The following is a 17027-nucleotide window of genomic DNA, read 5'->3' as shown; positions in this document are numbered from 1 at the left end:
TTTTTTTTTTGTCTAACCCAGGCCTCTTGATGAACAGTAGTCCTATGTGGATGTTCACATGTTTGTTGTGGCTTTCTTTCACCCATCTCCAAATGCAATAGACTCGGCGATTAGGTAATATCATTAGGCATTATGTGTTCAGTTCTGTTTATTTATTAGATTAATCCTCTCCTCTAACGACCATTTCCACCCGTGCGCCACGGTGAGGCCGAGAAGCAATGCTCGGGAATGATTGTCATTCAATTTGAAAATACACAGTGCAAAATGATTATCGCACTTAACTATTTTTAAAAACTACTTAGGGAGTTTGTCTTTTCAAAACAATTCCAAGTGTCATCAAAAGTTTATAGCAACTCATTCTGTCTTTCTGTCTGTCTGTGTGGCAAAAATGTTGTAAAAGTTATTTCTCCCACACCTTTTTTCAGATCAAGTTGAAAGTTTACACAATTATTTATTGGCAAAGACAAGACATGTATCAATAAATTAAATTAACCAACTAGTCAATTAATTACTGGTAATGCCAACAAAGGAAATTAATCCTTCAGTATTCACAGATATGGCTAAATATGTAAGGTTTTACCACTTTAGATAATTGAACACGTTATTTTTCCAACACCTTTTTTTTGATCAAATTGAAACTTTAAAAAATTATTTGTTGTACCTAACAAAACATGAATGAATAATGAAAATTAATTCTACATTTTGAAAGATATAGTTGTAAGTGTGGGGTTCTTTCCCTTATATAAGCATCAGTTGTTGTTGTTTTTTTTACTATCTCCGCTATTTTGTGGAAAGTAGAACTATTGATTGTTAATAGAAGTATTTTGTTTTTCTGTTCAATTTGTTTCTAAAAATAAAATAAGATTAAAAAATTATCTCCGCGAAGAGTTTGCTTTTAAAACTTGTGTGTGTGAGTGTGTGTGTGTGTGTCATAGATAACGAAATGAGAGAAAATAAACATGGGTTATTAATAAAGAAAATTCTTGTATGTCGTTCCGTCTGTCCAGTTTCACACGCCCAGGGTGCTATGGCTCTATTTCTTTTCTATACTAGTTGGGGGAAGGGGAGATAGTTTCCGTGATGCCTGCTTGCACAAAAAAAAAAAAGTTTTTATTAAAAACTTCAAAAATTCAAACCGATGCAAAATTTCAGAAATAAAAAATAATGTAAATTTGATTTTTCAAAATCTTTAAAAGACTAAAACAAATATTTTTTTTTTAATAAAACTTAAATCAACTCACACTGTCGTCTGGTAAAAAGTTTGTACACGTTATTGCTCCGACATTCGATCTCGGGTCAAGCTTATACTTATTACCTGACAACACAAGAATTACAACATTTACCAATTAGTTAATTAGCTATTACTAATTGATTATTTTGTTTGGTATCTCTAACAAGGGAAAGAAATTGTACTAGACTGATTAGATGGTATACGTTGAATAAATCCTCTTTACGTTTTCTATCCGGTCCAGACAAGTAAATAGGTTCACGGCGTTTTGAGAAAGCTAAAAGCACGAAGTTGAGCTAAACAAAAACCAATTGTAAGAATATTTCTAATCGCGCAAAATTATTATAGTGTAGATCTATTACAAATTGAATTGCATGACTGATCCAAACTAATTGGTACAACGCTTAATAGAAGCTTTGTTTTTTTGTTTTTATGTGACTCTATCTATCTATCTATCTTATCTATCTATCTAATCTATCTATCTATCTATCTAATCTATCTAATCTATCTAATCTATCTATCTATCTATCTATCTATCTATCTAATCTATCTATCTATCTATCTATTTATCTATCTATCTATCTATCTATCTATCTATCTATCTATCTATCTATTTATCTATCTATCTATTTATCTATCTATCTATCTATCTATATCTATCTATCTATCTATCTATCTATTTATCTATCTATCTATTTATCTATCTATCTATCTATCTATCTATTTATCTATCTATCTATCTATCTATCTATCTATCTATCTATCTATCTATTTATCTATCTATCTATCTATCTATCTATCTATCTATCTATCTATCTATCTATTTATCTATCTATCTATCTATCTATCTATCTATCTATCTATCTATCTATTTATCTATCTATCTATCTATCTATCTATCTATCTATCTATCTATCTATCTATCTATCTATTTATCTATCTATCTATCTATCTATCTATCTATCTATCTATTTATCTATCTATCTATCTATCTATCTATCTATTTATCTATCTATCTATCTATCTATCTATCTATCTATCTATCTATCTATCTATCTATTTATCTATCTATCTATCTATCTATCTATCTATCTATTTATCTATCTATCTATCTATCTATCTATCTATCTATTTATCTATCTATCTATCTATCTATCTATTTATCTATCTATCTATCTATCTATCTATCTATCTATTTATCTATCTATCTATCTATCTATCTATCTATCTATCTATTTATCTATCTATTTATCTATCTATCTATCTATCTATCTATCTATCTATTTATCTATCTATCTATCTATCTATCTATCATCTGGAATACGTTGTTCTTTTGGAATTCTTTCAACCATTTCATAGAATTCATATATGTGCATGTTTAGTCAACACATTTATTCAATGTAGAGTGATTTGTTTCGCTTAATATAAATGCATTGTTCACATATAAATCCGTATATTTATTTATTTCCTTAACGTATGTATGACTGATAGGTACTCCAGTGTGCCATGAGGATACAGACATGTTTTATATGTGTTTATAATTATTTATGATATCGTAATGTTTATACGATTGATTCATGTAAAATAGATAAAGGATATAAATAAAGATGAAATATAGTTCTATTTTAATTAATTTCTAATGTGCGCTATTGCGTACACTTTCATTTGTACATCTGCACTAAACTATTTCATTACTTGATCCCCCCCCCCTCTTTTTTTTCCCGATTCTCTATATTTCCACATTGCCAATAGTGTTCTCTCCCCTTCCTCGTGGTTACTTATGTATACATTATCTCCCCTTGACCATTTTTTAAAGGACGATTTATCTTTCACTCGGCAGCATTGTTGCTTGCCCCACCTTTCTCTTTTAGCATAGCGGTAAACATTAAGCGGAATAGAGCCAGCACTAATCCCTGCTTCACACCATTTGAGACAGGTCAGGTATTTCATGGAAGATGCCTTTCCAAAACACACGATTCTTAAAGACAACCTGCTCCATTAGACCACTGTTACATCAGATATGAACGAAGCGGTCGTCTCCTTTCCATTAGGACTAAAACAGAAATATATAAAAATTCCTTTATCCCACTTTCGTTCAGAGTGTTACTGGGTCATTTGTCGTCATCGAGAAGTTCATAGAAGTCTAATCTTAAAGCGTGAGTACGACCCGCAGTTACCTCCTTCGAGTTTGTGTATAACACAAACTTCCTTTCATATCACGTTAAATAAAGCCATTGTATACAATCTTATCTTCTTTGCTTCTATCTAAAACATGAAAGAAAAACAAAATAATACAATTTTGTAGTTTTTAGTTTATTTATTATGAAAGATCTTGAACAGAAAATAAAGCAAGTTATTGATTCAAATATAAAAGATAGGATTTTGACTAGATGCCACTTTATTGAAAAAAAAATAAATTTCTAGTTCCATCCATGGGCCAAAAGATACTTGGCTCTGGCTACTACGTCATTACTGTAGTCGTGTCCAGTGGTGCCGGCATCAACATCAGCCCATGATGTCACCCTGCTGACTCCGCCGTTGTAACCTGCCAATGCACCTGTTCGCAAAGGAAAGTTGAAAATTATTTTTAAAATATATTGAGCTTTTTGTTTTCACAATAGCTCGAAAACAAAAATCATTGATGTCTTCAAACTGCACAAGTTTTGAGGAAGGAGTGTAGATCTCTTCATTGTGCAATGTCTGTTAGAGGAGACTGGCTAATTGGGACGGTAGCATTCCTCTAGGGAACTTGCATTGCTATTTTGGAGAATGAAAGGCTCAGCTGAATCCCCCCATCCTCTACGCTGTTCCTCAACCGGGTGGGGGGAGCTATACGCTCATTTATATTAGCGCTCATTAAAGGAAAATGTACTAAACTTCGTGAGCTCGGCTTTCGGCCTCGTTGGATAAGTGAACCCAGTAGGGGCTTGAGGAGGTGTGTCTCACAACGGATATGATTAAATGGTAATCTAGTTGATGAGGAAAGCGGGCTCCGGACAGATGGTTTGCTGAATCGCCTTCTCTCATTCCTGACCTATGGGTAAAATACTTCCCATTGGTCAATGTGTGATTAATGAACGCGTGCTCGACCCTTAAAGAACACTCACAGAAAGGGTATAGAACTAGAACTGATTTGGTACCAGATAAAAGTCGATTTAGTGAATCATTTGTTTAGAATTTTTTAGTGGACGATATTAAAAATTAAAAAGGAGGAGGGGTTGAATAAATAAGGATCAACAAATTATTTATTATATCTTTTTGAATCTATAACAACGCAGGATGAAATAACAATGACCAATATTCATTACTAGATGAAATGCACAAACAAATACGTAAAACTCCGCCTTGCACACAGCTACTTTCTAAGCTATCACAATGGACCTCATTCACCAGTTGTAAACAATCAACATTTAGCTACGTGGTTCTCTATCTCTTCTATACAAATTACGTAATACACTAAAGGCCATCACGTGATACGTTTTGTTTTTCACTCTTTTATGAATATTATCAGGTGGCTAAATGTTGTTTGTTTACGATTGGTGAATGAGGTTTATTAAACAGAAGTAATGTCTCTATAAGGATGCCATTAATGTCGTGTGCTAAATAGAGAGATTGTGCGCACCATAATTACCACTGCAGGGCAGAGATATAACAATATTAATGATGAAAATGTTTAAGACTAACCTTGAAGGGCTTGATCCATTGACCAACTAGGGAATTTGTTGTGTACCTAAATAGAAACATGTTTGCGACTTATTTAATGACATTTTATATTCTTATTTTGGTAATATCATGTACCGATAAAGAATTTCAACAAACTATTATCAATAAATATTTTGCGATCTGGTTAAGACAACAAATGTATGTCAGTAAGAAAACAAAATTGGAACTCTCATGAAGTCAGTCAGCTATCTACACTAGCATTTGTGTACACATCTCGAAACAAGAATATTAAAAAAATAATGGAAAGTTTCTTGCCCCGTGCGCACGTTTTGCTCGCTACGCCTCTGATTTGAAGAATGACTTTTGATAGAGAGTCAAGCCTTAGAATAAGTTGAGGAGTCCTTCCTTCTATCTCTACCTAAATCTAATTCTTAGTTGATTTACCTGGTTGACGTATGGCACCAAGAGTCTGTTGACCAACATCTCGATGTGCTCACAACTGTCCCAGGGCACGGAGGTACATGGAAGTCCAGAATACCTGACGTCACACTAGAGTGATCAAGTAGTAAGAAATAAACAAATGAAATGTTTCTAATCAATATTTACATACAATATAAAATTAAAGACTTTTTCAGAGTTTTCATAAGAGTTTTTAGATTTCAAAGATCTCATAATCATATTTCATTATACTTTACATTTATCATTGGCGATGTAAATACATAGAGACGAACTTATACATAGCAAGTTGTTTGGAGAGTCCGGTGTACAGAATACGAAAGTATCCTAATAACTGTATACTATTTTTTCCTCCATTTCAGCACTTTATAGAATTAAATTTGTAAGCTCCTTTAATTTGTAGGACTTGTTAATTTGTACAAGGCTTATATCAAATATCCCTCCGTCTGTTATAAATTTTGTACACGTTAGTTCTCCCACTTCCCATTCTCGGAACAAATGGCAATTTTGCATAGTTATTCACTGTCTCTATGAAAACACGAATCAATAAAAAAAAAATTGGCCAATTATTTTATTAAGATATATGGCTATAAATGTGCAGTTCTTTCCCTTAAATAATCTTTTTTTTTTAAATATTGTCCTTGTCATTATATAGTTGGCAACGGTGACCTTTTAATATGTCGTCCTTGACATTGTTTTTTTTTTATCTGTCTCAATCTATTTTCTTTTATTTTCTTACTTTGTTATTTAGGTTTTATTATATTGTCACCTCATATCTTCATTGCGTTTTGTTCTCTCTCTCTTTCTCTCTCTCCCTCTCTCTCTATGTGTCTCTCCGTCTCTCTGTCTGTCTTTCTTTGTCTCTCTGTCTCTCTTTGTATCTCTGTCTCTCCGTCTCTTTTTTTCTCTCTTTCTCTCATTATTTGTCACTCTCTCTCTCTGTCTGTCTCTCTCTTTGTCTCTCTCTGTCTCTCCGTCTCTCTCTTTCTCTCTCTCTCTCTCTGTGTTTTTCTTTGTCGCTCTCTCTTCGTCTCTGTCTCTTTTTCTATCTCTCTATGTATCTCTGTCTGCCTCTCTGTCTCTGTTTCTCTCTCTCTCTCTCTGTCTCTCTTTCTGTCTCTCTCTCTGGTATAAATTTTAGCTAGAATAGTTTTATTGTTTTACAAATTTTATTTTCTATTACTTTTGAACTGAGTGTTTTATTTTACAACTTCATAAGGTCATACTTTCCTTGTAGGTTTTTAGTAATGCTTTGATTAAAAACTATTTTCATAGCTCAGGGTCGGCGCCTTGAAGGAGAGGTTGGACAAAAAAGGAGTCAGTGTTTAATACCCCATGTTAATAGATGCATATTTGGGGTGAGACTGTTGTGCTACTCCAAAAGAACTCGTGATTCCGTTGCTTCTTGAAAGCACCGGTTTTGATTAATCGTAATGAATGGTTCCTAATAGACTTACTTGCATAATACCCCATGCGTTATGGTTGTCCCCCCAACCACCAGTGGCAACTAAAAGGGTGCCGCCTCTGGACTCTCTACTTGCGATAGCAGCAAGTACTGAAGCTTGAATGCCTAAAAAAATAAATTGTGTAAAGAATTATTCGTCATCACATTTTGTGTATATGGTACATCTTTAAACTGTTTCTACCTTATATTATAATGACATCCAATGAGACAGCTGAAGAATTCTTAAGACTAAAACTAAGACTAAGACTGCTTTATTGATCCTTACGGAAATTTGTTGTGATTACAAGGACTCGTTTCTCATATAAAGACAACACAACAGAAAAATACACATAAATACAACAGACAACATAAAGAGTTCATTCAGCGACTACACACAGGTATCTTGGTGCATTTCATGTTCCCTGATTAATGAGTGGCGGTGATAGAGTCTGACCGAGTGAGGTACGAACGAGTTTTTGTACCGCTCCGTTCTTGTTTTGATTGACAGCAGTCGCCCACTTCGCGACGACCTGGCGTAGTTCTGATGGAGCGGGTGGCCGTTGTCTTCCAAGATTTTTTCGATTTTTCTTAGGCACGTTTGTTCAAAAAGTTCCTTTAAATGTGGTAATGTTGTGAGTGTAATTTTTGATGCTTTTTTAATGATGTTTTCTAGACGTTGCAACAGTTTAGATGAGGCGTTGCCTTGCCAACAACTTATTCCGTATGTTAGCAGATTTTGTACAGTCGCGCCGTAAAATGTCTCAAGGATCTTCTTGTTTAATTTAAAACTGTTGAGTTTGTATAGAAAAAAGAGTCGCTGGGCTGTTTTCTTTGTCAGAGTTCCAAGGTGGTCTTCCCATGAAAGCTTGTTGTTGATGATAACGCCTAGATATTTATATGCCTTTACTTGTTCTATAGATGTAGTGTTTATTTGCAGTTCACGTATAGTTTGTTTTTTCTTTCTAAAATCTATTATAAGTTCTTTAGTTTTTGTTACATTCAGTTCTAGAAAGTTGTCGGTGCACCAGTTTGTAAACTCTTCTATCGAGCTTCGATACTGAGTTTCGTCTCCTGAAATAAGACCGACTATGGCAGTATCATCAGCGAATTTAATGAGTTTAACTGAGTCATAGATGCTTCTTATGTCATTAGTGTAAAGAGTGTATAGTACAGGAGAAAGTACACAACCTTGTGGAGCACCCGTACATAGTACTCGAGTTGACGATTTGGTGTTGTTGACTTTAACATACTGGGGCCGTTGGGTTAAAAAGTTTAGAACCCATGCTTGCAAGTAAGGGCTTACATTTAAGTTATTCAGTTACGAAAGCGGCAGGGCAATAGCAATAAAAGCTATCGCACAAGACAGACGCGAACATAGAAAACCTAAGTACAGATGTAGCTGCGAATGGCGTTAGATGTGATTTAAAAAATATGCAGGTCATTATCTATCTATCTATCTATCTAATCTATCTATCTATCAAACTATCTATCTCTCTATCTATCTAATCTATCTATCTATCTATCTAATATATGGGTCTATCTATCTATCTAATCTATCTATCTATCTATCTATCTATCTATCTATCTATCTATCTATCTATCTATCTATCTATCTATCTATCTATCTATCTATCTTATCTATTTATCTATCTTTCAATCTATCAATCTTATCTATCAATCTTATTTATCAATCTATCTACCTTATCTATCTATCTATCTATCTATCTATCTATCTATCTATCTATCTATCTATCTATCGTATTATTAGAGTTATGTAGATAATATTGAAATAAACTGGACAGTAAGCTACACAAATATTACAATGATAGTAATAGCAAAAAAAAAAAAACAACAACCAAACTTTAACTCACTTTTATCTTAACTCTAACCCTATCCCTAACTTTAATCCTATCTTTAATTTAAACCCTTACCATGAATTTAATCTTAACTTAAAACCCTAACCCTTGTGTACGTACAGTTTCTATCAGCGCTGGCCTGGTAACAGTTCCTGTGTCTTTCAAGAGCGGGAATATCGTAGGCAACATCGGCTTCAGAGGCGGCTACACCTGTGGTTCAAAAATATATTCATTTCCTTGAAACCTTTTCAAGAGCAGCTTCCAGGATGTATAAGTATATTTATACAAAGAAACAAATAGACATCCCATGGGCATTACAATTCCTCTCAGTACCCCTTGTATAAACATTATCTCAAATATTCATAGTTGACCTCGAAGTCTTAGAAGACAATAACCCTTAACCAAAGTCTTCATTTTTTTTTGTTCCATAGATTGTTGGAAAAGAAATCTTTCTTATGTTACAATTCATGTATAAAAATCATTTGCTTTCTATGTTTAAGAAGATTACAGTATCTATATCAATAATTTTATTTTGTGTCCTAGAAAAAAGACACATGTATGTTAGAAACATTTTTAGCCACGTTAGATTTGAAATATTTTTTTCTGTAAGCAATAAAAATAATAACGATGCGATGAAAAAGAAATGTTAATATGAATAACTTTTTTAAAACTCCTTCTCTCCGTAATTATTTTCCATGATCCGACGTAATTATTCATTTTGTTCATTTGTAGTAATGATTGAACTTCTATAACTTTGTTATCAGAAAATGTTTTATTTCATTTAGAATTGAAGGATAATGCATTGTCTTTCTATATGGCACAAATTAATGTTAATAAAAAAAGGCAAAAATTTAATTTAATGGGGTCAAATCATCGAATCGTCGAATAAGAGATAAAGAGTTAAAATTTTTTACTATACATCTCTTATTAATTTTTTAAGTCAAAAATATAACACAAAGTTGACAGAAAATGATTTTATAAATCAGAGATACTTTTTTTTTTACTTTTTGTTGTAGAGAACTTTGTAAATATTTGGGCAAGACTATTGACCAATTTAGTAGATCAAAATATGAGTCAAGGCATTAGGTCAAGGCATTAGGTCAAGGCGTTAGGTCAAAGCGTTAGCTTAGTGACGACATTCGGTCTGATTATTATATCAAGAAATAAATAAATGTGTTTAGATATAGTCATGACAAGGTCAATGCTTGAACCTTAAAGAAAAGTTGACCAGAAATATTATGTGAGCTCATTGCATTATCTTCGATTTTAACTTTCACCACACTTGTGAATAAAGAATTTCTCACAACCAGCCAAGTCATTGGTGTAATATAAAGTAAGTTATGCACTGATCAGAAAAGACTATCTTGCGAATTTGTTTTCAACACAAGGAATTTTCATTAAAAAGCTCTTTCTTTAAAAAATGTGATTTGAATCATGCCTCTCCCCACCCCCTACCCCCCAAAAAAAATCATATTGATAACGAATTTCAGCCCCTCCTCTAAATTACCTCCACTTGCTTTGCCTTTAGGGTGAAGATTGTTGATATCACCATGACATGTCCTGGGAGCTGCGGAGAAATATACAAAGTGATTTTTTTTTTATTAATTTTTGTTTTTTTACAAAAACAAAAAAAAAAAATAGTTTCGAAAGTACCATTAATTATATCACTTAGGAAGAACTATTACGATACGATCTGATGACTCTTTGAGTCCAATAAAAATTAGATACACAAGAGTTTAAAAGTTATAAACCTTTTATCAGTGCCATAGTTAAATCGATAAACTCCCTTATAGCAAACAAAAAAAAATACTTCTCCAGGTTTAAAAAAATAGGTTCCAAACATTTCAACTAGAATCTAGTGGCCGTGTCACAGCTGGTATATTTGATTGTTAACTCGTTCAAAATAGCTTTGTATTTTCATTGTAACGTCTACCTTTTCTAAAACAAAGATCTTCAGCCATTAATTAATAGCCAGTTATTTGCATTACATGCGCACCAACAAAATCCCAAATCCGCATACGCAGCACTGTACAGTTCTTCAAAATTTCTACCAACAGTATATAACCAAATTAGAATGATCCGTGGGACTCAACTCTATTGTGTGGCGATCTGGCTATCAGGTCGAAAAGGCGTGCGCGTGGGTGTCACTGCGCTAGAGGACCAGTTTCAAAAGCCCTATCAGGAAAAGTTACAGAGATCGGGTCTCAAACAAAGAAATCCTAACTGGGACTCGACCACTTAGTGATGTTGTGTTCAAGCGTCGAATGAGGTTTGCGGGACATGTTCTCCTACAGAATGAATTACGCACACCAAGAGTTGCGATGACACAGAGACCAATATGAGGAAAGCGCAAACGGGGACGCCCTCGTATAACTTGGCACCACACTTTCATGGAGGACCTCAGAGCAGTGGTCACAAGGTGGGAAGAGGCTTCAGACATTTACAAAAACAGCTTGCTGCCCAATGTGACAAACGGTGCAGGAGGCTCTAAGTCTAAGTAAGTATCAGCTCAATAGCCGTACTGTAACATTTGAAATTATAACTTTAACTTTTACTGCTCAAAACCCATCAATTCAATTTGTAACAGTGTGCACCAGCTTTCAGTGCCAATCTTCTGTTTGATGAAGGCGTCAAAAGTAAGTGGTCAGTGTCATGTGTCCAACGCAACGACCAACCACCTTTATTTTTCCCAACTATTGTCATGTACCCTTTAGAACTGGGTGGACTCCTCAGAGGCGCCCTAATGATTCCGAAATTTGGAAGCCTAGAGCTCGGCCACCGCGCCTCCAGAAAAAGGCATTCCTTCAGTACAAAATTAATACAAATTACTTGACATCATTGGCTGCCTGACCCGATTACTTAAGCAGGAAAAGCTCTAACGTGTCTGACCCAATCCCATTACTATTTAGCGCAGGATTAAAAAATCCTATAGACCGATCCTTACAGTTGGCTACATTTGACCAGATTTCGATAGTTGAAAAAATTGTTGACGAATGTAAGGAATATTATATTTCATCAGAATTGCAATGGAATATATGCCTATTTTAAAAAATCATTACCAAAGCGGTGATCAAAAATAGAAACCATTTGTTAATTACAAAGCTTTTATCAACTCACTTTGTCTGTCTGTCTGGTAAAAAGTTTGTATAAGCTATTTCTCCCACACCCTATCTCGGATCAAGCTGAAATTTTACACAATTATTTCTTTAACCTGAAAACACAAGAATCAATTTAAAAATATTAACTGACTAGTTAGTTATTTATTGGTAATAAATTATTTTGTTTGGTATCGCGAACAAGGGAAAGAAATTTTACTTGGCTATTAAGGTGTTATACGTTGAATTAGTCCCCTTTATATGTTCAGATATATTCTAAGTTTTCCTTGCTAAGTAGAAATATTTAAACCTTGAAATTCCTATACATTGAACTCTCCGTGTTAAGGATTTAGAATTATCCATTGATGTAAAAGTGAAAGAAGAAATTCCCAAGTTAGGACAGGGCCGGCCTTGGGTAATAGAGTCACTAGGCCAAGTGAATTAGGTGGACGCGAAACAACGAAAAAAAAATGAAATTACGCTATTTATAAAAATCTGCCCTCTATATTTAACACGACAAATAACTGAAATGCATATATTGCGATTTCCGTAGTAGAGACAGAGTTAAACTGGTATCTGTTTGAGATCTGATCCAAGTTTCGCAATTTTGTCTCTAAAATTTTCGTTAGTCCTGTGCGAGGCCCCCCCCCCCCACCAATTGGAGGCCTTAGGAGGCTGCCTAGTTTGTCTATGCCTAAGGCCGGCCCTGGTTAGGAGATATTAAAAAAAAAAAAAAAAACTCACCGGCGTAGCCAACAGCCACAATGGCACAGAGGAGAAAGACTTGCATGTTGGTTCAAGTTTAATTGAATTAATGGGATTTGTTTCGTGCCAATCAGTGACTTATATCGTGATAGGTCAAAGTTTTTAAAGTTTTATTAACAGTGATTCTCATTTTTTTTCTTCTGACACTTACTAGAGCACTGAAGTCGAATAAATAGATAAAGTTTTCTTAAATGTCTTTAACAAAACTATATATCATGCGGCAAGTATGGTGACTGTTACTGTTAGTGTAAATGTGGAATGGTGCGAATACGTGTTGAAAGGAGAGGAGAACCAAAATGGAGAAATAGAAACGAAATAGTGTTCGAGTGTTTCATGGACATTAAATGAGTTCTAAACGATGACGTTGTTGTTTTAGTGTTAATGTACTGATCAAAGAGTCTCATCTTAGAAAGGAACGTAACAGTGACCAACGTCTGATAACCATCTAGTTGTGCATACTAAATATCGATAATCTCTTCAAAGCCATTGGTTCTCTTGGCAAATTCAGGTTAGCCGATTCCATGCTCTATTTGCAATAGGAAAGAAAGAACCCTTGTACGAATTTGTCTTAGCATATGGAATGAGAAATATGTATTTATATGCATCTTTTTATGTCTCTAAATTGAGTGATTATACAAATGTTGTTAGTCAGACATGATTATAAATTTGTTATTATCGTGATGACAAAAAAAAGCAGTTATATAAAATTCACCACGTCAATGCATGTGTATGTGTGTGCCTCTTTGAATGTGTGTGAGAGTTTGTTACATTGTTCCAATTTAAAAAAAAACAACTTCATTTTTCAAATTTTAAATTAGATATAATTGTTATAAAGCGCTGCCAACCCCTCCCCCCCTTTTTTTTCTCCAAAACATACGACCTTGGACTTGGGCGGAAACATACCAAGAACAGAGAATAATTAAAACTCTAGATCTTCGATTTCTATATTTCCTACATCTCTATAGGTATGCAGCGGATAGATAGAGAGAGAGAGAGAGATGGAGAGAGAGAGAGATGGAGAGAGAGAGAGAGAGAGAGAGAGAGAGTTAAAAGAATTTAAGACATTATAAAACCATTAGCCATTTTTCAGTGCTTACACAAACAGCTGCGCCTGATCTGGTCAACTGATTTTTTTTTGGTCACTTCTCATGTGACCTTTCATTTACCTTCACTGTAAAACCTCCACCTTGCAAACACACACAAAAAATATTTGCTAAAACAAAAAAAAAAATTATGTTGTTTTTATGTAAAATCGCAAGTGAATAGTTCAAGGTAACAAAAGAAAAAAAAATACTACAAATAATAAAACACGTTTCTATGCGACTCCAGAGGTACTACAGAGGTACTTCAGGGGTACTTCTGATGTACTGTAATGTCCAGACTTACTATAGGTAGTTATACTAAAAGAAAAAGAGAGTTTATCTATGTATCTATCTATCTTCAATGTATGTTCCCCTTTCAGACCTTGTGATCTTTGGGACAGAGGATGTAAAGGTCATCTGTGGCATACTGCAAACGAAGGTGTCATGTGGCCAGCACAACGACCAACCGTCTTTATTTTTATGTAAAGCAGAAAAGAGTCTTTTAAATTGTAACAAGGAGATAGTAATTAAGGATATATGTTTAGAGTTTGTATACCATCAAACATTAGCACAACAAACATGAGCACGACCTCACTTAGTAGCTACATCTGTGTCGATTCAAACAATCAGCGAATCTCTCTCTTCTCTCTCCTTCTCTGTCTCCCTCTCTCTGTCTCCCTCTCTCTGTCTCTCCGACTCTCTGTCTCTCAATCTTTGTCTCGCTGTATCTCTCACTCATTCCCTCTCTCGGTTTCTCTCTGTGTCTCTCTTCCTTTCTTTGTCTCTCTCTCTCTCTCTCTCTCTCTCTCTCTCTCAACAAACAGGGGCTAAATACTGTTTCGGTATATTACATAGTGTGCATCTATTTAAAATATGTCAAATTTCTTCAGCAGTACATTTATGAGAGCTGCAGAAGACGACTTGGAATTACCAATTTCAACTTTAATGAGGACAACGTCCTCAGATGACTTAAAAAAAAGTATTTCCATCTGCATAGCCATCCTGTCAACTGATGTCTCCTTCATCTGTGCAGTAATAACCCAAATTTTTGTTTCGATGCGGGAATCTTGAAGATAGAACACAGCCAAAAAAAAAAATCAACTGAAATCTCGAAACTAAAAATTCCTAAATTTGGTCGTGATATCAGTTCCCTACTCTCCCCTCTGTAATATGGCCAAGTAGTCTAAACCTCTTACATGCTCATTATCCCATAATAGCCAAGCATGTAGGCTATATCTTTATCAAAAGAAATTTTAAAAATTTATAATTTTGTTAGCGCTGGACCCCTTCATTTTTGTTGAAATATTATGAAACCCTTAGCAATCATTGACATTAAATTTAAAAAGGTATTTGTATTGAAAAATAAAACGATTACAGTACAAGACATAACAAAAGCATCACGCGCTATCCAAAATAAATCTCATACTAAATAAAAAGGTGTCTTCTTCTTCTTCTTCTAGCCAGCTTTATTGCTGCTGAGCTGTGAGCTCTTTTGCAGACTGTGCCAAGGAAAAAAAGTGTGCTGTTTTCTTCAGTTGTTCAGCACTGCTGTACAGAAAAAAGGTGTCTTAGGAGGTTGGTGTTTTCGGAACAATTAAACTTCAGATCAGAAGGTTCTCTTCCTCTAGCTAAGGAAGTGTCTGTGACTAAATCAAATATTTGAGTTTTATTGGTTGTTACTATGTTATAAATATTCTTGCTTGTCTAATTTGTTCCTAAAACAAATACAATGTGTGCTCTGGGAATAGTTTGCAGTTTTAACATGTGGGCCACAGATAACGAAATGAAAGTAAACATATATATACTTTAGTACAAACTTTAAAAAAAAAAACAAATACAATTCCGTCTGTCCAGTCTCACTTAGTTATCCAAAAAGTGAGTAATTTTTTTTTTACGCAGCGGTTAGAATCAAACCCACGCAAGCCACCAACGCTAGAGATCACTCGACCACGCTACCATAACGGTGAATGCTGACAACATGTCCTAAACGTTACACTAAACTTTATATTTACTTCAAAACGACAACCCGTGTTGTCATCTAGAGCCAGTGTACCAGCGGCTTGGATTGCTTGAATGTAAGGAACTGCTTTCTTCAGGTTAATTGTAATGGCTGGTAGGCCTAAAGCATGCGTTTTTTTTTGAGACAATTGTGGCCAGATGGTTTTATTCTTTTTTTAAATACAATATGATATTAAAACCATTGATAGTATTAAAGGATTCGGTTGGAAAAGAGGGGGGGGGGATAGTTTGTTTAAGAAAATATACATGTATTGCACTGAAAAAAAAGGGCGACAATAACAATTAGTTCAATAGAGATAGCACTGATGTTTGTGAATTAAAAGGTCAACACAACTGCTAGTTATTCAAATTTTTCGAAACTCAATCTGTTGTTTTTTTTCTGCATTAAAGATAAAGGTTTTAAAAAAATATGCTCTGACATGTCAGTAAAATTCAACTATGTAAAAAAAACTTTGAGAATGTATAAAATGAGACTGTAGAAGTAGCTCGATCTTAGGGTGTATACAGTTTTACAACTAAAAGACATATTAATTCTGTTTAAAAATGGTGCATAAGCATATAATAAAATTTACATATTTAAATAAATTAAAACAAACAAGTTCGCTTTCAGAAAGCCAATCTATCCGTTGTACATATTTCAAGCATGACAGGCATACAGTCGATGGTCGTAAATTGACAGACAGATAACACAGAACTTATGACAACTTTTTTTTTACAGGCTACTCTAAACAAATCAACAAATCTGAAACATTTTCTTCACAAAATAAAAGTAAAACACGCCATAATTTTGACGTTCCTGTCCCCTTGTCCTTTGGCGTATGTTTCAATGATGTACAGTTGCGTTGCAGGAGGGTGCTGGGGTGTGGACACCAACCCTAGCTACACCACTGGATGTGCAACAAATAATTTCAAGATGGGACCATGGCGAAATGGACAATGTCGACGCTGTCTATGACTTTAAAAAATCATCTTTGCAAATCATGAAAATGTTTTCTTATCTCTGATAGGTCGTGATGATTTGGATAAAGTTTTGTTCTACTTTAAATAGAAGGACTTTTTTTAAACATCATTAGATACTTGGACTTGCACTTGAAATGGGTTTCAATGTCATGGTCACTGCAGAAGTTTGTTTAATAAGTACATTAATTTAAAATCTCTAATTCATTTTTTTTCGACATATTCAATCACTAGTGGATCCAGAACTTTGGAGTGGGGGGGGGGCGATTTTTTTCCGAACCCTAACCCTAACGCCCAGTAAACCCTAACCCTACGCATAAACGTGCATACAGCGCGCGCGCACACACACACACGCACACACATATATATGTATATATATATATATATATATATATATATATATATATATATATATATATATATATATATATATATATATATATATATATATATATATTATAT

The 17027-nt window shown here is 34.3% G+C and overlaps 1 protein-coding gene across 1 annotated transcript; it reads right to left on the bottom strand.

Annotated features, from left to right (window-relative positions):
• Positions 1 to 3525: 3525 nt before the first annotated feature.
• On the bottom strand, positions 3526 to 12644 carry LOC106077491 (glycine, glutamate and proline-rich protein-like). The gene is made up of 7 exons (XM_056009001.1): positions 12487 to 12644; positions 10155 to 10214; positions 8768 to 8857; positions 6805 to 6917; positions 5336 to 5440; positions 4913 to 4958; positions 3526 to 3785 (listed from the first exon to the last, which is right to left on the bottom strand). Exons 1-7 carry the CDS (start codon positions 12530 to 12532, stop codon positions 3649 to 3651), a joined length of 597 nt encoding a protein of 198 aa, XP_055864976.1. The 5' UTR covers positions 12533 to 12644; the 3' UTR covers positions 3526 to 3648.
• Positions 12645 to 17027: the final 4383 nt, after the last annotated feature.

The sequence above is a fragment of the Biomphalaria glabrata genome, chromosome 13, assembly GCF_947242115.1.
Source record: "Biomphalaria glabrata chromosome 13, xgBioGlab47.1, whole genome shotgun sequence".
NCBI lineage: Eukaryota > Metazoa > Mollusca > Gastropoda > Planorbidae > Biomphalaria > Biomphalaria glabrata.
The sequence above is the reverse complement of the archived record's forward strand: the minus strand, read 5'-3'. Positions and strand labels throughout refer to the sequence as shown.

Bases quoted from the DNA above. Each gene is read 5' to 3' on its own strand.
- LOC106077491 (XM_056009001.1), bottom strand. From the start codon at position 12,532: ATGCAAGTCTTTCTCCTCTGTGCCATTGTGGCTGTTGGCTACGCCG. The intron at 6,918-8,767 runs GTACGTACACAA...TTATTTTTTTAG, and splicing joins GGCCAGCGCTGATAGAAACT to GCATTCAAGCTTCAGTACTT. The intron at 3,786-4,912 runs GTTAGTCTTAAA...CTTTGCGAACAG, and splicing joins AATGGATCAAGCCCTTCAAG to GTGCATTGGCAGGTTACAAC.